This window comes from Protopterus annectens, chromosome 7.part0 (genome assembly GCF_019279795.1).
Source record: "Protopterus annectens isolate FY-2018-M chromosome 7.part0, PAN1.0, whole genome shotgun sequence".
NCBI lineage: Eukaryota > Metazoa > Chordata > Ceratodontiformes > Protopteridae > Protopterus > Protopterus annectens.
This window is the reverse complement of record NC_056739.1, coordinates 291,415,003-291,439,365: the sequence shown is the minus strand read 5'-3', so window position 1 is coordinate 291,439,365 and position 24,363 is coordinate 291,415,003. Positions and strand designations below refer to the sequence as shown.

General features: G+C 38.6%; 1 protein-coding gene across 1 annotated transcript in view; it reads left to right on the top strand.

Moving 5' to 3' along the window:
- DSTYK (dual serine/threonine and tyrosine protein kinase) overlaps positions 1-24,363 on the top strand; it is a 1,161,378-nt gene that overhangs the window by 893,542 nt on the left and 243,473 nt on the right. The window contains exon 11 of the mRNA XM_044076801.1: positions 4,501-4,615. Within this exon, the coding sequence (XP_043932736.1) occupies positions 4,501-4,615 (115 nt within the window). The remainder of the gene's footprint in view (positions 1-4,500; positions 4,616-24,363) is intronic.

The following is a 24,363-nucleotide window of genomic DNA, read 5'->3' as shown; positions in this document are numbered from 1 at the left end:
TGATGAGTTAGAATTCATTAACTTGTTAAATTTATGTAATAGCAGAGCCATGAAGCCTGACAAGGGTGGAGGTCTGGTCTTTATGGACCAAAACAAATATATAAATCGAATGAAAGTTTAAACAGTGATGTTTGAGCATGTCAGCCTTAATGAAGTCAGTGGCGCTTAGGAGGATTAATAGCATTGTTAATGATTTATTTCTAGAAGGGAGCATAGACATTGACACACTTCAGTATTTGACAATGTCAGCACCTGTTATACCAATGCTTTTGGTTCTAAAATCCGTAAGGACCTGAATAACCCCCCATTCAGACCCATAGTGGATGGGAGGGAGTCTATTATGTATGCAAGTATTAAATTTGTGGACAATAAGTTAAATCCTTATATAAAAACTGAACCACAAATCTACCATGACTCATGGAGTTTCCTTGAGAACATAAACGACTTAGAATTTAATGAGAATTTTATCTTCCTCACGGTAGATATTAAAGATCTCTACACAGTGATACCACAAGAGTTAGGTATTGAGTGGGTTAGAGAATTTTTGCTCATGAAAGGGATGGATGGTGGAGAAATTGTCATCAAAACCCTTCTAGACATAGTCTTGTCTAACAATTTCTTATGGTTTAATGGGCAATTTTATCTTCAGAAAACAGGTATTGCAATGGGTTCACCCTGTGGTAGCAGTTTCGCCAACTGTGTGATGGCCTATTGGGAGAGTTTTTTTGTTTAACACAATGTTCAGAGTATGTGGTTTGGTATACAAGATACCACGATGACGCGTTTTGTTTGGAAAGGTGAGGCTACCTGTATAGAGTCCTTTATTGCAGCTATCACCACTTTAACAGAGTTTCTGGAATTTACATTACAAGTGGGCATAGATTCCATTAACATTTTGGACGTATATCTGTTTAAAGATGGGGCGAAAAGTAGATATGCGGCCACCATCTATTGTAAATCCACTTACTCGAATGCTTTTTTACATTTTTCAAGCAGCTATCCTTATCAGAAGAAGGCTGTTGTCAAGGGACAGGTAGTTAGGGCTGCTAGGATGGTTTCGAGTGACAATGATTACATGATAGAATGCGATTTGTTAAAATCTGTTCCTCAGGAGAGGGTACCCACTGTTTTCTTGAACACATCTTCCATGAGGTAAATACTAAAAGGCTGTTAGACCTATTGTACACAAAGGCTATGAAACAATACATACATCTTTTGAACAGCCAATTCAAAAGAGGGCAAACCCAACACTTGATAGAGGCACAAGATTTCTTGTTGCCTGTTCTCAGATTCCAAAAACATTAGGGACATTCTTGAGAATTGGGCCATAATTTTGGAAGACAATGGTCTTGATAAAATATTGGAAGCAGACCCACGATTTACGTATAGGAGCGGGATCCAATATGAAGTGCCTGTTAAGAGAAACAGAGAAAAATATGTAAGGGTAGTTTTGGTATGGCAAAATGTGGTAGTTGCCTTCAGTGTAAGTTTATTAAGACTGGCAACAAACTTTGTATTAGGGACAGAACATACAATATAGAAGACAAATTTAACTGCGACACCAAAGGGGGGTAGTCTGTGTAGCCTTGTGTGCGAGGAGTGCGCATCATACTACATTGGCAAAACCAAAAGAAAAATAAAACAAAGGATATACAAACACCAGTACAGCATATACAGATTACTACAAATGCATTGGCAAAACACATTTTAGATTACCCCACTCGCACGTTTGTGTTTGCAGTAATACAACAGTTAGAACATAATATATGAGGAGGTCCATGGGAACTTAAACTTGAGGAATGTGAGCTTATGTGGCAAGTTCGCACATTGGTCCACATACCTCCTGGCCTTAACGAATATGTATCAATCAAATGTCTTTTAAAGCTTAAAGCACTTGCTAGGTAGTGCCTATAGCTTGTGCACCAGCACTTCAGTTTTTCTAAGTGTTTAAGTATATTTTGTATGCCTTTCTACAGTAAGTGTCACACTGGTCTTTGCCTACCTACAGTCAGTGTCATAGTTACCATAAGGTTGCATTTATATATACTTGTGTACTGGACCATGTTTTTGGTCTTTTATTCACTCTCTCACACACACACACACACACACACACACACACACACACACACACACACACACACACACACATAAATATATATATATATATATATATATATATATATATATATATATATATATATATATATTCATGTACATAAATTGCATTTTTAAATGTAGGAATAATTAAGTAAAAATCATTCAAGTTTTAATTTTTACTTTATAATTACCCACACTTGTATCAACTATGTGTTTAGCTCCCCCAGTATTTTAGCTGAAAAGATATTACACCTTGTTAATTTTTAATCTTTAACGTATATATTTTTATTATATGCATGTATTTATGTATAGGTTTCTGATATGTTTTGTATGTGGTTTTAAGTGTACATATTGTAGATGGAGAAGATATCTTGTATTAGTTGAATTGTTTACTGTTGCCACAATGGAGTTAGACGTTTTTATAACCTTACATGAATTAGTGAATGTAATTTACTGATGGTTAATTTGTGATTGCTTTAATTGCATCCACTTGCAAGTATATAAAGTGGTTAATTCTTTTCTTTTGTCTAATGAAGTTGGAGCATTGTCTCTGAAGAAAGCGCTCACAATAAATAGTGTGGTTTGGAGTACTTACAGCCTGCTTGCTTTTTTATTGTAGCAGTTCTTTTTTGGAGTTCGTACCTGGAAAACGATTTTATCTGAAGTTAGCATCACCAACAAGTCTCTCTAAACCTCTGGCTTTTATGGCCATTCCTCTCTGTTTTCCACATTGACAGGGGAGCGTCTCTAAGAACTAATTTTGCCTTTATCTCTAAGGTGTCAAATATGTCTTTGAGTTAGGTTATTCCATCTTCACTCCTTTCTCAAACTAAAGTGAGGAGATACTTCATTCTTTTGATTTGCATACACAGCTCAGATACTACCTAGACAAAACTAGAGACTAGAAAATATGAGCATTTTTTTTGTTTGTTTTCAGGATAAGAAATTGGCAGTTTGCCTGCAAGATATTTTTCTTGGATTTCTAAAGCCATTTTCTTTTGCTGTCCTTTTTAATGGAAACCGCTTCCTCCTCTTCAAGCTCTGCTTTACAAGGGAATTTGCCATTTCTGGAGCTTTTTTCAAGGCTAGAGCCATTCTGGAAGCTGCTACTTGGTCTTCTGTGTGTACTTTTACTAAGCACCATCAGATGGATGTGTTAAGGGCCTGAGCAGGTTTTGTTAGGTCCATCCTGCACAAGTTTTTGGAGGGCTTCTAATTTACTTCCTCCTCCTCCACCCATTCTGTTTAGTACTTTCCCTGTAGTAAGAATACTGCAACAGTGATTAAGGAAGTACAGTACATTGTTATAATAACTTACCATAACCATTAATGTCCTACTTATTACTGTTAGGGTATTCTGTCCCTTCTCCCTCTTAGATTTTTTCCCCCCTCTGTCTGCAGGGACTTTTCCTGATTTACACATGCCATGTTTTTGTGCCTCCTCTGCTGCTCCTGTTCTTTTGGGCAATTCAGTTTTACACTGTTTTACTTGTGTACCTCATTCTTCCGAGCGCAAGACATGTCTGATGTACAGTGCATGGAAGGGCTCAGGCTTTGGAATGTTAGGTGGACGTATGGCAGCCCTTGGCAAGATATCCCAAAAGCAAGAAATACTGCAACATTGATTAGTAGATCTACTGTTATGGTAAGTTCTTAAACCATACTTAACTTTTTGTGCCACATAGCCACCCTAGAAATGTTATAATGTTTTTCATGCAAATGTGTGTTTTGGAATCGTGAACAGGCAGAGTATTCAAGGATGCATACAGGAATATTTGTAAATGGAGGGCAAAGAGAAAGCAGATAAGACACATCCTTGAGAATGAAGAGCTAACTTTTGACCAAATAGATGTCATATAAAGTAACAATTTTTCATAAATGCATTGTCATATAAGATCCTTAGAGTCTAACATAAAAGGGACAATTGGCCCAATTAGTTGGCATATAATCTATTTATTTGGTTCCCTGTTTGCAGTGGGTAGACTTGGGTAGCCTATGCTCTTCCGGTCTTCTGCTGGGTTTCATTTTGAAAGTGTGCAGGAAAAAAAATGAAAAATGTTCTCACAGTTAATCATAGTGGTATACTGCTAACAGTGTTAATTGCAAAACTGAGAAATTACAGTACTCCATGCCTTGCACTGCTGTATAAAGAGCTTGGTCTCCTTTATATGCACATCTGTCACAAGGGTATTTACAAAAATAGTCCTCACAGTGATGTTTACTTGCTTGCTTGCTTGTCTCTGCAGTGTCCACCATGAATTTTGTAAACACTGCCTGACTTCAAAAGCTATCTTGCATAGAACGTATAAGGAAGCTGGTGCTAATTAAAATTGTATGATTGTGGTGTCTGCAAGCAGGGTAATTGCACAGTTCTTGCACTTAATTACTTGTGTTGTTTCACAGCTAGACAAGCAAAATCGTGCCAAGATCACCGACCTTGGATTCTGTAAGCCTGAGGCAATGATGTCTGGAAGTATTGTAGGTACTCCAATACACATGGCTCCAGAACTCTTTACAGGTGAGCTTTTTTAAATGTGCTGTTAGCCTAGGTAGAAAAACCCAGTAATGATAGGAATAGATAAGTGGGACGTAACTTACCATCACAGCAAGGATGCTAGGATAACTAAATGGGGAATTTGTTTATATTTTCCATTTGTTAACTGGGTTATTGAACTGGTCCAGAGACCCTTTTCAGTAAGGTCCTTGAACGAAGTATGTTGAATGTACAAAACAGATAAGCCTACGCGGTAATATACAAAAGGTTGTGGGACCTGTTGAGTTTAAAAGTCAAGTCTTGAGTATGTACAAATGAGAAGTTTTGAAAGACTGAAAGAATACTTAATGTTCATACAGTAATGTAAAGTACAGCCAAAAAAAATATTAAAAAAAAAAATACAGTTTTGCTTTCATATGCCCAGAGATTGCACGTCAAGGAAGGATCTTCAGGCTGGTAGAAGGCAGTCTAGTCTTTCCTTGGACTTGAATGTGGTTTTCAGGAGTCTTGACTGCAGCATAGTCATTAAAGCTGCAAACACAATTCTGTACTAACCTTTAACTTTTTTATAATTATTTTTGAACAAGTTATTTTTAAAGGTAGGGATTGGTGTATGTCTGGCATTCTTTTTAAGCCAATAGCTTTGTGGAATGTGACTCTGTAGACTACATGGGGAAGGAGAAAAATGTTTTGACAGTGCTTGATAAGTTTCTCCTGAAAGAGGTAGATGATGCATTATCCGACCTTGGTACTAGAACCTGTACCATGCTTAAGACAGACTGAGGTGGAGTTTGAGGAAACGTAATCACGTGCATGTGTTTCACATGACTGTTATTGTTGCATTAGTGGCCTTTCAACAGACAGTACAGATATGTATATGCAGAAGTAAGGCCTTCTGTGTCTGAATCTGACTTTTACTGCCCTTAAATTGGCTCCAGAACCTGTTTTTGATGTGACGTTCAGGTCATGACAGCAAGTGAGTGGAGTACTGTGCTGTCATAATTGCCCAGAAAAGGTTTGCAGCAAGTCTTCACAAGATGTACCATACCAGAGGAAGCTGTTGCCTGATAATTCCCTGTAGCATTAGGTAGGAGCCCAAAGTGCAAACACTGTCCATATGTAACCAGACAGCCAAAGTAAAAGGAGGAAATGACAGAGAAATGCAATATATTATTTGCAGCATAGCCTTTCATGGACATAGAAATTGCTGACTCGTTAAAATTTACTGTCATTGACACTGCACACACTTGCACCTTTTGTGGAGGGAAAAATGAGCAAATAGCTATAATAGTGAAGTAAAAAGACAGTATAATACAGCTATCATAACACATTATTACTAAGGGATAATTTTTGGGAATGAGAGCTGTGCACTCCACAAAGAATAACAGTAACTGTGTGAGCTGGTCAGACAAAACAAACTGAAGCAGTAGCTGTTCTGCTTGATAATCTGATGTTAATTTTCATTCATTCCTTACTGATGGGTGTCTGTTCCATTCTTGGAACCAAATCTGCCGTTATAACAAGCTCGTGCCAGCCAAAAATACTCTCGAGCTAAGCTTACCCGTAGTGCCTCTCTCTCTCTCACCTCAGATCTCATTTGCCACATATTGTATCAAGACTTGTCAGGTCAGCTGTCAGGGTCTATATTATTTGAACAAAGTTTTCTAACTTCGAGTACCATATGGGCACACCATATGGTCGAAGTTGGAAAATTTTGAATACTGGAAAAAAAAAAAGAAAAGACTAAACCCTAAACTTAAGGGTTGTAGGCAAGGGGGCAAGCCCCCCTGCACCTCACTCACCCCCGCTCTTTAAATAAATATAACCACTCCAAGACTGCACTATAATGCAGTAAAGGGAAGACTTCCCTTTACTGCACTGTAATGCTGTCTCAGAGTTGGTATATTTAAAGAGCGGGGGGTGCAAAGGTGCTTGCCCCCCTGCTTTAACATGTTAGGTGACCTTTTTTGTTTTTTTTTCACTATTTGAAGTTTTCTAACTTCGACCATATGGTGTCGCCTATATGGTATTCGAAGTTAGAAAACTTTGTTCAAATAATATAGACCCCAGCTGTCAAGCTAAGTCATTTAAAAATGTATATGTAAAAATGTTTTCCTCTAACTTGTGATATTGTAATTTGTTTGTCTGTTAGAGTTTGCTACCCGTGTTTACTTGTTTAAGTACTGCTTTATTTCTTTACCAAGGTTTTGATATTCTTTGTACCATTGCTGGTAACAGGCCTTCCCTTACCTCTGAGGTAACTGTCATACCATTGTTGGTATCCCCCCTCCATTCTCTTTTCTCTATTTTCTTTTTTACCTGTTAGGTATTTCTCCTTTTTACCATTGTTGGTAACAAAAAAAAAAAAACTCCTTTTTCTTGACACTGTGTATATTGCTAATTGCTTCAGACATTTTGTTAAGTTTTGCTTTATTGTTGACAATGGATGATAAAAAAAGGATCAACAGGCTTTAAGCAGTGTGATCAGTTTAAGAGAAAAATGCCAAATTCAGATAGTCATTTGTCTTGTGTTTACTGTCTCTGGGTTCTGCACCTGAAAGTCCAACCCCCATGCGACTTGTATAAGGGCTTTTGCACCCATACTTTGATGGAAAGAAAAAATAAATCTATTCTTAAAGGTCTCCTAAAAAACTCCTTTCTTGGAGGCTCTATCTGAGACGGAGGGCTCAACCCTCCTAAAAAGGAACACAAAAATAGGAGCCACTCTCTACCTTCCTCTCTTCATGCCAGTGACTCAAGATTGGTTAAATCTTTGGAACAAAGGCAAAACTGACACAAGCAATCTTGGCACCAGGGCCTCAAACCTCTTCTATGGTGCCATCCTCTGTTACAGGACCTCAGCCTTCAGCTACGGTACCGTCCTTTACACCAATGCCTCAAGCATCTACTACGGTACCAATCGTAGTTACAGAACCAACAAAAACATCTACCATACAAACTAACTACTACAGTACCAATGTCCCTTTCAGCACCAAAAATCATATTCCCAACTCTAGTCACTGCCCCCCATACAACTTACTGGTCCTTCGAACCTGGTGCCGAAAGTGGAAATATTAACTCTGACCCGATATTCCCAGTCAGCAGATCCCTTTTTTTGGACAACAGTGCAGTCCTTTTCTAGAACGCCCTGATTGTCCATAAGGAATGTCAACCCACTCTTATAGGAGCCTTTTGGAACTGTACGTTGTGAATCAGCTCCTGGCGGCCAGAAGAATCCCAAATCCTCCTTCCTATCCGGAGCAGAGGAATTTTTCTCCACAGACTCTGACATACGTTCCTCCTCCTGACCTCATTGGGAGTGTTGGAGCCCTCGACACTTGCACCTACCCCAGTACCAGCTTCAGTTTCATTGATAGACCTTACCATGGCTCCGGAGTCTACCTTTTGGCCATCGACTCACTCTGAGACGAGCCATCCTCTTGAGTTTGGTCTGTCGGCCCTGTGATCCCTAGTATTGTGCCTATTTTTTCTATGGCGCCATCTACTACGGTTCCAGTTGTTTTGGCGGAACAGAGTCCTCTCGTGGCTCCTTCCCTGGGGGTGGGCTCAGAGCGGGGTGTAACTCTGGTCCCGATGTCTCCCATCCCTCTTCAGACAAGCCTGCTTTCCAGGTGAGGGAGAAGGCACTTGCATCTGCAGGCTCTCAGCTGGTCCCTTCGGCAGCGGTGACCCATATATATATATCTATCTATATATATATATATATATATATATATATATATATATCTATCTATTCTCTGAACCGCAGCTGACAGTCCACTACTCTGGTTCACCGGGCATGGAAACCTCAAGACGCCCTTCCATAAGGTACCCACTCTTTAGAATCCTCAGACATCCCCACTGACTAGGTATCCCGCAAGAGATCTTGCAATAGGAAGCACATGGATTCACCCGAGGAATGCCTCACCGAAGATGCAGACTACAATGAAGGGAAAGGGTCCCCATGATCACCCCCTGACAATGTCTCCTTTGGAGACTTACTGGAAATTTTAAAGGAGTGGTGAGACTAAGTCCACCACCCCTTCCTCTGAGGAGTCTGTATTCTAGCAGGGTTTCTCTGCTTGACCCTGTACTTCCTGGGTGACCCCACCTGCAGATTAATTGGTTCAGTTCATCATGCAGCACACCTGGAAGAATCCTGACACCGTTGAACCTGTCCCCTGGAGACCAGGCAAAATTCTCTCTCCGGAGGACAACCCACGCTAGTCCAAAGGCCTTCTAGTAGATGCTATGGTGGTGGCGGTGGCCACTAAAAATTAGCTCACCATGGAGAGCCCTACTGTCCATCCCCCTATCGGAGTATTGGGTATATTCTTAATCAACCTTTGCCATTCGGTCCTTGAACTACTTGGCACATTTTACCTGGCTCCAGAGAAACCTAATATCAGATCTCTTGGAAACCACAACAGGAGCAGTTTCGGATGAGGTACACAACAAAGTTGCCTCACAGCTTGCCACCCTGGAGTGTATATCTGACATGTCCATGCTGTTTTCTCATACTACCGAATAGGAGGCTAGAGCAGCAGGTGCAGGAGTTGTCATGAGGCATTGCACCTGGATGTGCCTATGTGATTTTCGGATCCCTTTGTCTTCCTTTCTCAATGCTCCTGTAGAGGCCTCTTCTGTCTTTGGCCCAAAGGTAAAAGACACTTTAGCCAGGTGTGAAAAGGATGGTAAAACCCTGTCTGCCATGGGCATTGGTTTTCCACCCCCAATGATCCTACTCTAGGAATCAGAGGAGTGGAAAGATGTGGTACAAGAAATCCCAGGGTTCTTTCCATGACACTCATGGCGAGTTTACTCCCCGGGGCAGAGGGGGAAACTTGTCTAGAAGACGCCCCTTCAGAGGCAGAGAGGGTCCATGTAATCTGAGATAGAGATTCTTTTTCTGGACAGCCCTGTCAGCGCTCCTGAAGAGCAGACTGATTACCTCTGGAAGCAGTCGGGGGACTATTTTCTCTGCACCACCTTGCATGGCCATCTATAACCACAGATTCTTGGGTCAGACGATTTGCAGAGGTTATTGCATATCTTTCAGCCATTACCCAAGGCCATTAAGGCACATTCGTGATGTTCCACCCAGTCACAAGGAAGTAACAGCTCATGAAATACAAAAGCTGCTTTTAAAGTGTCCATCCACACAGTCCCACCAGACCACATAGGATCTGGATTTTTACTAGAGGTTATTTTTAGTGCCAGAAAAGACAGGGGACTGGAGGCCAATCTTGGAACCTCAGCATCATAAACAGATTTGTCAGGCAAACAAAATTTCGGATGGTCACAGTTCAGTCTATCCTACCTTTTCTGGAGAAAGACAATTGAATGTGCTTGATATCTTCAGGGTGTGTAGTACCACATAAAAATGAACAAACGCTCAAGGTTTCTCAGCTTCCAGTTGGGAGCCAATCACTACCAATTCCAAGCGCTGCCCCTTGGTCTGTCTATGGCCCCCAGTGTTCAAATGCATGGCAATGGTAACAGCTCACTTGAGACTGCAAGGATTCCTGGTGTTTCTGTATTTAGATGATTGGGCTCCTTACTGCCCCTACCAAGCGTCTACTGGTTTCAGCCTTACATTACACCCTAAAGTTTGTAAAAACCTTAGAGATTTCAGTAAACGAGAAATGCAAGTTGAAAGTCTGGAATTCATAAGGGCAACATTCAACTTTCTGTCGTGCCTAGTCTCCCTTCCACTTCACAGGTTAGGAAGACTAAGGTCTCCACTCCGGGTGATACTGTCAGGACAAAGTTTCAGCTCGGGCAGTCCTTCAACTGCTAGGATCAATGGCAGCATCAATTTATATTAGTTCCCCTGGCACGACTTCACATGAGGTGTCTTCAGTGGCTATTTACTAGCACGGTGCTCCCCTTTGACTCATCCCATGTCTTTTCAGATCTGGATAACAAATCAGTGCAAGCAAGATTTATTTTGGTGGATGAAGCAAGAAGACCTTTGGAGTCGTCCTTTCTCCCCCATTCAGCCCAAGGCCATAGTGACCACAAATGCCTCCCTGATTGGGTAGGGGGCATTTCCAGGGAAAGACAGTCCAAGGCACTTGGTCACCCATGGAGGCCAGCCTGCATATCAGCGTTCTAGAACTGAGGGCAGTGCTTCTAGCGTTGCAAGCATTCCAATCTGTCCTCCTGTCAGGGGCAATTGCTATCCAGTCAGACGACATGCCAGTAGTGTGGTATATCAGCAAAGGGGGAACCAAGTCCTACCCGTTGTGTAGGGAAGTCATGAGGATTTGGCAATGGGTGATGGTTTCCAACAGCTTTCTGATAGCAGCGCACATTCCCAGGGATTCCAACGTAATTGCACACTGACTCACTAGAATTTACTGTCATTGATAGTGCACATACTCTCACCTTTTGTGGAGAAAAAAATGAGTAAATAGCTGTAATGATGAAGTAAAAAGAGTATAATAACGCAACTGTCATAACACATTGCAAAAAGATCATTTTTGGGAATGATAGAGCTGTGCACTCCTCAGAGTAGCAGACAGTAACCGTGTGAACTGGTCAGACAAAACAAACTGAAGCAGTAGCTGTGTTCTGCTTGATATTCCTTGGATCTAATATCAGGGCCTCTACCCAATGGGTGTTATGGTAAGGTTCATCATTTTCACAAGTCAGAATTTGGCATCTAGTTCAAGATGGCCGCTGTTCTGTGAGCACTGCAAGCACCTAGCTCACTGAAATACCCTGGATTATAATCAACCCAATAGACAGCGCAGACTAAAAAAAACAAATACAACTGAATATATATTCCAGACAACAAACAGCATTCAAAAGAAGGGAAAAAAAGCAACAGCTTCCTTTTAAAACAAAAGGATTAGCTATGATTCTAGAAATCATCTGTAGCCGTGTGGTGCTGTGGCCCTGCTGTCATACATAGTCTGCAAAACTTACCTAAAAGTAAGATGTCGAAAGAAGAAAATAATATGGAGACTTTAACTAAAACTAAATTCTCGATACTAGCCTCACCAGGCAGACACGACTCCAAAAAGACAGAGGACAAATAAGCAATCTGGCAATTCCAAGCCTGCAAATAAAACCAAGTTGGAACAGCCAGCTAGCCTGGAAGATGTAAAACAGCTGTATTGCCCATTCAACAAGCAATACAGGACTTATCCACACAGTTTCAAACATTTGGAGACTCATTTAATCAAATTATAACCAGAACTGAAAAATCTGAAGCAAAAATATTAGAAAATGAAATACAATTAGACTCTATATCTCAGAGAACTGATTCCCATGACAAAGAGCTGCAAAGTCTACAAGCAAAAATAATAGATTTAGAAGCAAGAACTCAGAGAAACAATATTATCATAAGGGGAATCCCTGAAACTGTCGCACATTGATCTAATACCAACTATCAAACTCGTACTAAAATCTTTACTAGATGATTCTGAAGCAACACAACAAATAGAGAGCGCCCACAGAGCTCTGAGAGAAGCTCAATCATCCTTGAGACCAAGACCTGTGTATGCCAAAATCTTAAACTATCAAGATGTAAATAAAATACTCTTTGCAGCAAAGAAGAAAGGGACACTCACCTGGAATAATAGTGGAATATCCTTTGCTCAAGATCTGCCTATTCAGATAAGGCGAGCAAGGCAACTTCTATCTCCATACTGCAAGTTTCTGCTGGAAAAGAAAATAAAGTTCCAGATGAAATACCCAAACTTTCTAATTTTCAATGCAAAAGATGTTAAATACATGATTGCTAACCCGAAGGAAGCAAAAGAGACTTTCCTGTCAGTTTTCAAGCAGATTCCACCTCCAAAACTAAATAAAATGCATGGAAATTAAAAATGACCCTTGAGTAAAAATCAACCGATTTATGAGTGATGGGATACACACCCCGAGAGCTTCCTCTTGCTGCCTAGGCCCTTAAATCAATGATGGGAGCCACGAGGAACACAGGAAAAGGAAATGAAAAGCCACGAGGAACACAGGAAAAGGAAATGAAAACCGGGTAGGAACTAAAATTCAACTGCAGTTTCCGATGCGTGTAATATAAGGTGACACCATTTCCCAAAAAACTGGTATGCTAAAGCAGTCCCCCTTCGAGCTCAAAATCTTCACTATAAAACCAAAACGACCTAAAAGGAAGGTACAGCAAGACCAAGAAGTGATTTCTGACTCAAAATCACAAAAATTGACATAAGAAAACAGCTGGCTGAAAGATGACTAGTAAAGCCTGCAAACATAACTTTGAAGAATCACAAGAATAAGGTACTGTTTTACCAAAACAAAGTTGTGACTTTGATTCTCCAATACAAGCTTATTGTAAAGAATCCAGTCTTAATTTCTGGATGCGAGTGTGGTAGAACAAGACCCACGGTGGTGGTGCTGCGGTAGCGTTGTTGCCTCACTGTAAGACGCTGTCCAGTTCGATTCTTAGCTAGAGTGTCTTCTGCGTGGAGACGTGCGTGAATGGGCGTACTTTCATTGAAGGTTGTGTGTCAGGGCTGGTAACTCTGCATGTAAAAATCAACTACCATCATTAGCGGACCGGAGTTCCACTGGGGCGACCCCTAACCAGGAAAAGCCGAAAGACACAACAACAAAAGTGTGGTAGAACCAGACCAAGTAAATGGTTCTTGATTTGAAATAATGATGTTTAACTGGAATAACTGTAGGAATGAGAGTTTAAGCAGTTTAGAGGAGAGGAATTATATGACAAGTTACTGCAGAAGTTATAAATATCTAAACAAGTCTTAGTATATATACCTGCCTAAGCTTGCAATCCTTATCCCCTCCCCCCCCATATACCCACTTCTATTTAGATGCCAGTAATGCAATCTGAGTTTATTATAGATTGCTACAGAAGAGTGCCTGAACACAAGCTGGGTAATTTTATGTATATATATATATGTATTTATATATTTATATATATATATATATATGTATATATATTTATATGTATATATATATATGTATATATATTTATATATATATATATATATATATATATATATATATATATATATATATAAAAAACACATACAAAAAACATAAATCTAAATTAACATACAGATCAGTTAAACTAAGCATATCTATCACATAAATGGGGGACATTGAAACGTGGAACGTTAAAGGACTACAAAATAAAGAAAAAAGGAAACTGTTTTTGCATTTAGCCCTGAAAACCAAAGCTAATCTCATCTTAATACAAGAAACTGTAACTTCAGAGCAATGGACAGATATTGGGGGGGGGGTGGATAAGACAAAATTATAGCTTCTGGGGACAAAACTAACTGTGCTGGGGTGGCCATAATAATTAAAAAAACATTTTCAGGATAAAATACTTGAAACTGAGGCTGACAAAGATCTACTATTCACCGAAAGCACATTTCATTGAAACACATTTCACCGTGCACTTTTCACTGAAAGCACAATTCACCGTAACACATTTCACCGGAAGTTGTAGATGGCCTTTTCCCCACTGTAGTGCGACCCTGGAGTTGGTATATATAACAAGGGGGTGGGGGGCACCGCCCCTCACATGGGGGCTGAGGGGCATAGCCCCGCACATATTTTTAATTATATACATGAATACATGTCATTGCAATACATTACTGTTCTGACAATAATATATACATAAAATATGTGGGGGGCTACGCCCCCAACACCCCCCATGTGGGGGGGGGTGCCCCCCACACACACCCTTACTATATATACTAACTCCAGGGTCGCACTACAGTGAGGAAAAAGCCATCTACAACTTTCGGTGAAATGTGTTTTTGTGAATTGTGTTTTTGGTGAAATGTGCTTTCGGTGAATATTAGTAGATCCATATGTGTGTGTGTGTGTGTATATATATATATATATATATATATATATATATATATATATATATATATATATATATATAAAAGAGGGAAAGTAAGAGAACTATATGGAGAAGGATCATTTAAATATGACGTCTGGCTTAAAAATATAGGTTACACTGTTGTATATTTTGCCATATCTAATTGAGAATTTGATCATTAACATGTTTAAAAACCCACTTTTAGGAGGAATAGATCATAAACTTATAAGCTGTATGTCTTGTACTTTAACCGCTGCACTCTAATGGTATAATAGTTTAAAGGTTGAGACTAGGGATATGACGCAGCAGTGTTTTTTGTAGAGAACTAGTCTTTTAAGCTTTGTCTGTATTATATTTAGTAACATAAGGGGGATACCATGTCACAAACCTATACGTAAAGAAAAAACACAATTTAATACTTGTGGGAATCTTATGGTACATACTAAAATCACATTGTATTCCCCCATTTATTCCTGGTCCAGGGGTATAGTGGGTAGGCACAGTGTAGGGTGGGAATAGTTAGATGCTTTCCAATGACACACTATAACACACACAAAAAACATAAATCTAAATTAACATACAGAACAGTTAAAATAAGCATATCTATCACATAAATGAGGGAAATTGAAATGTGGAACGTTAAAGGACTACAAAATAAAGAAAAAAGGAAACTGTTTTTGCATTTAGCCCTGAAAACCAAAGCTAATCTCATCTTTATACAAGAAACACATTTAACTTCAGAGCAATGGACAGATATTGGGGGGGGGGAGTGGATAAGACAAAATTATAGCTTCTGGGGACAAAACTAACAGTGCTGGGGTGGCCATAATAATTAAAAAAAACATTTTCAGGATAAAATACTTGAAACTAAGGCTGACAGAGGTGGTGCTATGTAACATTTACTAATATGGTATTTCCAAAATCCATAATGGTGTTAAATGTATGTGCACCTTGTAGCAACCAACATCTTTTTCATGTCACTGTACCCAATTCTTAACCAACCGGAAGATCATTGTCTAATAATTGGTGGTGATTGGAACGCACATCAAAACCCAGGAAAGGATAAATTGAACCAGACCAAACTACATAATAGACGAGCTACAATAGCTTTAAATTAACTTAAACAAGACTTCAAACTATATGACCCCTTTAAATATGAGGATAAAGATAAAACTGGGAATTGCACATTCTACTCCCAATGCCATAAAATGTGGGCGAGAATAGACTTCTTTTTAATCTCAGACAGTACTCATTAACATGGACCCTACAATAGTCATACACACTAGATTTCTGTCGGATCATTCCAAAGTTACACTGAGTATAAAATGGGACAAAAAAAGTTTTTAAACAATAGAGCTAATAACTGGTCATTAAATCCTAATCTGCTTTTCAAAACAGATGTAGTAAAAGAGATTGAGGATGTATTAAAAACATCCCTTGTAAATATCTTCAATTACCAAACATCAATGGATATAGAATGGGCATCGACCAAAACACAAATCAGAAGAACTTTCATTAAAAAAGCAGCATATCATAAAAAAGTCCAACTGAAAGAGGAACATAAAATAAAGGAGAAAATAAAAAATAAAACAGAGAATTGATAAATAACCTTAATGAAATGGAAATGGACCTCCTAAAACTAGAGAGACCTATATATGCTCAAGAACAGAAATTTATCTTTTTGAGACAAGACAGTTGGCTAATTATGCAGAAAAAGCCCAAATTCCTTCCAGAGCATTGGCCAGAATTATCGCTCAACAAAAATCCACCTCCGTTATAGTAGAAGTAAATTACCAAGGGAAAAACTATACAAGAAATGAGGAAATTATCAAAGTATTTGAACAAATATATACTCAAACATATGGAGAACAAACCCTACAAGCCTCGAAGGAGGATAGGGATATTTTTCTTCAAAAACTAAAATTCCCTAAACTAGATTTAGATCAACAAAAAAAACTAACTGAACCCATTTTTATTAACGTGATAACCACAACTATTAAACATCTAAAACCACACAAGACCCCAGGACCGGATGGTCTTACCTCAGAATTTTATAAATCCTTCAGTCCACTAGTTGCCAAATTATTATACCACGTGCTGAACTATATAATAAATAACATGCATGATAGTCACTTTAACGCCTCTAAAACTATTTTTATATTAAAAGATCAAGCGGACCCTAAAAATCCAGATAGCTATTTACACATCTCTCTCCTAAGTATAGACACCAAGATCCTGTCCTCAATACTCGCAAACAGAGTTAAAAATCTGATGGAGAAAATCATTTCTCCAGAACATTCTGGGTTTACACCACGTAGACAGACCAGTGACAACACGCTAACATTAGAAGTGTTAATATCCTTTGCAAATCAGAGAAATACCAACATCTTCACAATGGTAGTAGATGCCTACAAGGCTTTTGATAGGGTCAATCTTGAATTCTTGCTGCAAACGTTCCCTCACTTTGACATACCTAAAAATTGTTATACAGATCATTCAAATTCTAATCCCTATATATAAACAAAACATGATCAAACAGAATTTCGATAAAAAATGGAACAAGACGAGGCTGCCCGCTATCACCCTTTCTTTTCAACCTTTACCTAGAACCCCTATTTTGTATATATTAAACAAAATACATATCATAATCCCCCCTCAATACTTAACTTCAAAGTTTATCTTTCAGCATTTGCAGACAATTTAAACATATACTTTACTACTCCAAGTTCAGACATGACCAAAATAATTAACACAATTGAACAATTCTCATACATGTCTAACTACAAATTAAACCTTAATTGTGTCTTTCGGCTTTTTCCCGGTTAGGGGTCGCCACAGCGGAGCTCCGGTCCGCTAATGATTGGCAGTAGATTTTTACGTACCGAGTTGCCGGCCCTGACGCACAACCTTCAATGAAGGTACGCCCATTCATGCATGTCTCCACACACAAGACGCTCTAGCTGAGAATCGAACAGGACAACATCTTACTGTGAGGCGACAACACTACCGCAGCATCACCACCGCAAATTAAACCTTAATAAAACTAATATATTCCCCTTAAGGCCACCAAGACTCATTTCCCTAATACCTCTCTTAGACAAAATAAAAATAAAAGAACCAAATACCTGGGGATTACTTTCTTTCAGAATAACAAGGAATTCTACCAACATAACGTAACACTTAAATGGCAAAACATAAAGCAATATTGTAAAAGATGGAATAACTTTAAGCTACCGTTTTTGTCTAAAGTATCAATTAAAATGAACATACTACCTAGATTAATATATCTATTCATGACATCACCGATAACTATACATAATAAATTCTTCAAATAAATTCATACCTTTCTAGCAAAATTTGTATGGGAACCTAAAAAGACCAGAATCTCCTCTAAAAAACTAACACTTCCAAAGAACAAAGGGGGGGTCTGAACTTTCCAGATTTCAAAACCTTCTATATTATCAATACTAATAGAATACTGAGACTAGCAGAGTATGTCCCCTCAGAAAGATTGGTTCACCGGCCTGGGTAACAACACAGCCGGCCTTAGGCGAAGTAGGCGACCACCTAGAGCGCCATACAGGCCGGCCTCAAAAGGGCGCAATTTATGGACCGGAGTTCTGCTGTGACGACCCCTAACTAGGAAAAGCCGAAAGACAATAACATTTGTTTTTTTTTTTAAATTTCACCGCTGCCCATAGAGGCTATTAATTGCGCCCTCAAAAGGGCGCAATTTACGGACCGGAGTTCTGCTGTGACGACCCCTAACCGAGAAAAGCCGAAATACAACATTTCTTTTTTAAACTGTGCTTGCTTGAGTGAAGCTCATGGCTAGTTACACTTATGTGGACATGATGAAATGACTGGTCTCGGCAAGCTATTAAATATTTGTTTGCAGCTGCCTGCTTTCACAGTTAATTGGTATGGAGTCATTGTTGCTCAGTGCATGTGCCTCGCATATCGACTGTTTATTTCAAGATGCGGAAAGTTTCAAAGAACTAAGAGAAAATTGCTTTTTGTTTCTCAGGGAACTAAACCAAGACTGGAAAAGGGAACAATCAGTGTATATTGAGTAAATGGTATGTACTGTGCTGCTATATGTTTTACTGCTGTATTTGACAACTCGGTCGACGCACGCACGCTCATAACTCTGTTTCAGGCAGAACTTTCACAAAATAAACAGCAAGTCATTTACAATGCTTGATGCTTGCTGTTGGTTATAGAATTTCTAAGTTTCTTGCAGAAGCCAGAAGATTTGTTGATGGTGGTCTTCTCACACATTAACATATTATTATATTGCTTCTACAATCAGCAAATTCTTAAAAAAAACAAAGGTTATTTTGAAGAGAATGCCACTGTCTTTCACTACAGAAAACGTCCTTCCCACAACATTAATTTGTTCATCAGTGTACAACCTGTTGCTTCTTAACTGAGTTTAAAAAACACATGAACATGCTATGGGGCTGTTAATATAATGTACTCCCAACACCCCCCCCCCCAAATAAATTTTGGCTTTTTGTGCTGCATACTTCTTCAGGGGAGGGAAGTTTAGTGCTGCTTATGCCATGTCTGTTTGTTTTAGTAGCAGAACAGGTAGAACACTTGCTTTTGATGCAGAAGGCTGTGGGTTCTACTTCCACAGTATATAGATGGATTGCTAATACTCGTGTGTTGTACTTTTAAAGGGGGTGGATGCTGCAGTCCTAAGAATGTCTGCCTAGGCAGAGATACCTAGTAACTATGAACCTATTATCAGTTTGCCATCCATTCCCTATTGCAATATTACTAGTTTATCATTTTTTTAATGCAACCTAGGCAATTTATTCCTCAAGGGTAACAGAGGCACTTTATTTGTAGATGAAACAATGAAATATAAATTATTTGTAGATGAAACAATGAAATATAAAGTTGTTTGCTAGCAGCAATCTTTGTTAGTTACAGATCTCTTTAATATGGAATTATTTAGATGACTTACTTCTGCAGAGGTTGTGCATATTTACGGATACTGGTGGATTGTTGAAGATTAAGTAGACTTTTATGATGGAAATGTTCTGAACTGGGCAGTTCTCATTATTGGTTCATGCATTTTGTTTCACTGCTTACTGGAAAAATGTTCATAACAATAAATTTAACATACTATCAAGTGTGCTGTATTATATATGGAATATAATTTAATACAATCAGGAAGGTGAATCAAAGAATGCATACATGTATGCATGGCCCTAAAAATATGTTTGAAAACAGCCCAGAGGAAAGTCAATGATCAAAATCATGGGCAAATTTTAAGCTTTACTCTTGTTACTAAAAAGGTAAACAGTTCACACCACATTACCTTGACCTAGCCAAGCCTTTTGACACAATCCCCTACTCAGGTGTAGTACAAAAAATGAATAATGTCGGAGCAAACACTTGCATCACTAGCTAGATTGCCAACTTGCTCAGGATGCAGGAGATCAAAATAGGGGAAGAGACCAGTCACTAATGGAGTCCCCAGGGTTTGGTGCTGAGTCTTTTTCTGTTTGGCATATACATCTGAAAAGTAAAAGGACATGCCAAAGAGCTTTGGCCGGCTAAGTTTGAGATGACTGAAGAGCAGTTATTGAACCCCCAAATGACTTAACCATCATGCAGGAAGGTTTGTCTGAAATAGTAACTAAGGTCAAAATCATGACAATGCCCTCTTGAGAACTGACCCAATTGTTTGGCATTTTGGAACTTGTGTGTACAGTGACCTAACTTTTGACCAACATGTGCCCAGAGTCATAAGAAAGCCTTTATATATTGCACAGCTTATAAACAAATTGATTGTGACTAGATCTAGAGATGTTGTTGTCCCCCTTTACAAAGCTCTCATTAGGTCAATTATTTTGTATAATGCTGACTTTGGCATGTATCCGTCCAGACCCATGCAGCAACTGGAATACCTTCAGAGATACCTTACTAAAAGGATACAAGTCCTAAACAATAGGTCTTGTATGGACCACCTCAAAGATTTATTACTATACTCAGTATCCTACAGAGTGCCTAATACAGATTGACTATTTCTTATAAAATTTGTGGTTTTCTGGCAAATCACTGAGGATTTAAATAACAATGTCATACATTTGAGTTTCACCCTTTTCCTTCAGAAAATGTATGCTAAGACAAACGCGGTTATTGCAGCAACTTAAGTCTATAAGAACAATATTTATAATCTGCCCCTGTCTGGGGGCCTTTGCCCCCCCCCCATAATTTTTGCCTTTGTTCAGATTTTTTGTGCCAAGAGGATGAGAGGTATGGAAGCATGGTATGCAGTGCCCTAGTTGCTGATTATCTGGTGCATTTTAAGGGGGATAGGGGTTCTGCATTCCATAGTGTGCCCTCCTTTGTTTAGGATATCTAGTAACTATGAACTTGTTGGCTTCTCAGTCATCCTCTTTTGCAATATTACCAGCTTATAATTTTTTTCTTTAATTTAATGTAGGCAATTAATTCTTCAAGGGCAGTAGGCACTGAATTTGTAGATGAAATGCTGAAATGTAAAGCTGTTTGCCAGTGACAGCCTCTTCATTAGTTACACATCTTTAATGTAGAATTATTCGGATTAATTTTACTTCTGCAGATATTGTCCTTATTGATTGATAGTGGTGAGTTGTAATGACAGATTTTTGAGATGCCTTTTATGGTTAAAATATTCTGAAATGGGTAGTTTTTCATTATTGGTTCATACATTTTGTTTCATTACTTACTGGAAAAATGTTCACAACTACAAATTTAAAACACACCCAAACGAGTGTAAATGTTTCTATGTGCAACTAGCTGTTTTTTGTTTATCAAATGGCGCACTGTGTTGTAAAATCTGAAAGCAGTGTTAGTAGCATAATTGCCTTTGGTGCAGAAGGCTGTGGATTCTACTCCCACACCATGTAGATGGAGTGCTGATATTGCATTGCCCATATGATTGTTGATTATTTGGTGCATTATAAGGGGGATAGGGGTTCTACACTCCTGAGTATGTCCGTTGTATGAGATGCCTAGTGACTATGAACTTGTTGGATATTTCCTATTGCAATATTGCCAACTTACCAATGTTTAAATGTAATATAGGCAATTAATTCTTCAAGGGCAGCAGGCACTGAATTTGTAGATAAAACATTGATATGTGAAGTTGTTTTGTCAGTAGCAACCTCTTCATTTACAGATTTCTTTAACGTGGAATTCAGATTTTACTTCTGCAGAGATTGTGTGCATGGAATAATATTGGTGGATTGTGATGACAAAGGCTTGAGGGGTAGTTATGGGTTCATACATTTTGTTTCATTGCTTAAGAATGTTTAAAACTACAAATTTAAAACACTTTCTAACAAGTAGTGCTATATTATACAAGGAATATAATTCAATGCAATCAGGAAGGTGAATCAAGGAACAAATGCACGTATGCATGGCCCTAAAAAATGTGTGCAAGAGTCTGTTTTGAAAACAGCTCACAGGCAAACTTAATTCTTCACTGGCCAGATGCATTTTCTGTTAATGTGGGTTTTCATGCCGTTTCAATGAATGTGAGTTTTTCTATTTCAGTGAATGTAAGTTTCAAGGGCAGAGAAGTTTACTGCTTATGCCAGGTCTGTTTTCATTGTGAGACTGTATTGTTTAGCTGTGTTTGTGCTATTTTATTTTAATATCTGTAATCACTGTAGAAGCAAATAAGAGAACAGTATGCATGGTAACTGGTGAGAAATAACCAAATAATGGAACACTGGAATGGCAGAGGAGGGGGCTGCTGCTGGGGGGAAGGGGGTTGCTGCAGAAGGGGCTGCTCTGGGGGGGCAGTCTATTACCCTGCCTAGGGCCCCATCTGACTATGATCCGGCTCTGATATTTAAAGTAGAAAATACTATGTAGAGGTAGTTGCAGTTAAATATACCTTGTAATGTAGTTATTCTTCCAATGCATTTAAATAATTTAAAGAAATGACTGGAGTAGCTTTCTTGGGGAGTGACCCTGTGGGTGTGGCTCAAATAGGGGTGTGTCAAGACTATGGTGTGGGTGGGACTTAAGGGGCACCAGAGCACTACTTCGCTTAGAGCGCCATTTCGGCTAAGGCCCGGCCCTGGGTAACAATATACTATAGGTACATAAAAACACTAGACATAAATCCCAAAGCACTTCCCTTATTAAATAAAAAAGATTTACAAACCTATAACATAATAGAGCCACTAAAACATTCTATAAATATAACACAAAAACTTTTTCACTCCTTAAACCTTGGACAAGCTATGTTAACACTACACCTCCATAAAAATCCTAACTTAAAAATAAATAAGATGCTAAACCTAAACTCCTTCCCTCGGTTAAAACATAAGAGAATCCAAGATATCTACCCATTCCTCAATGGCACAATTCATGAACTGAGAAGTAATCTAAACTTAAAGTATATATAATAATTTTAAGACTAATCAGAGGTGTGTTCCAGTTACCTCCAAAACCTTACCATTCTTGAAAGTGACATTGAAAACTGTACCCTACTTTGGAAGACTGTTAATGTCAAGGAAAGCAATAACTAACTCATACAAAATGATAGGGGAAATCAAATTCCAGAAAGACCTTCTCTTCTCTAATTACTGGAGAAAATTAAAACCTGATATGGATGACCAGCAAATAGAAAAGGCAATCAACTTAACATTGAAAACTATTCCACTTAAAAAAAACTCTTACATGCAACTCGTGATAAATAGTAATGCTTATTTCACCCCAGCAATTCTTCACAAATTCAATGCAGCCCCCATACTGTCCACACTATAAAGACCAGATTGCAGACCTAATACATATATTCTGGAGTTGTAAATGCGTTTACAAGCTTTGGAATTCCCTTACATTACAACTGCAAAAAATGGGGCATCAAGCATCAACACTAACATGGAAATTTGCTCTCTTGCACATCCTCCCGGCCAACATCTCAGGAAAACAAGTTAACCCACTTATAACAATTTTCTTAATAATAAAGCTATATATAGCTTGCAAATGGTTAGATCCTGTAAATATCTCTTGGGAGGAATTCAAGAAGTCTGCTATTAAACATCTACTAGCACATAAAATAGTATTGGACAAAAGAAACAAATATGAAAGCCCGAGCAATCTGGGAACAGTCCTATAACATCTTATTAGCATAAAACACCAGGTACACCATATCTTATGAACTGGAAGTATTCCCACAAGTACACAGTGTAACTATGAATGAAGTATCATTTTTGTATGTGCTGTTCTTAGACTAATGACATTAATTGGGAAAGCATCTTTGTATATATTGTAATTAGATATGTTGTATGACCTACATGTTTCTACTTTATCCACAATGTATACCATGCAAATATGGTCATTTTATAAATATGGAATGGTTATGGTTTTTGCAAATGTAAAATAAAAATTATTGAAAAAAAAAGAATTTGGCATCTAAGTTCCCACTCAGATACATCTGTGGTAACACTTTTCCTATGCAAGTGCACTAGTCCTACTGTTGTGTTTTTTGCATTTATTAAATTCTTTGAAATTTTTTTTTTTTTTGGAAATGTATCCAGATAAAGCACCAGATGAAAAAAGGATGTTACACAAGTGACAGGAAAGTCCCTCGTGGTTTGATGGAAATTGGAAAATTTGCAAAGGCTTAGCTGTAATACAGATGAATACTCCTTAAGCAATACCAGTCCTTAAAAGGATGACTTTCTCCCTGATGGGTGATTATGCTAGTTCTTTCCATTCTGCCATTATGTAAGCAGACCAGAGGGCTGAGAGAGGTCCACACCAGGTTTCCATACTGGGGTTGAATCCAGCATTGCTTGTAACACTCATTTCATTGTCAACTTGGACACCTCCAGCCTGATCTCAAGGAGCCCCTTGAGCTAACTAGTCAAATTTGGGAATTTGGGGGGTGTTTGGGCTTTTTGTCCTGTGGTTT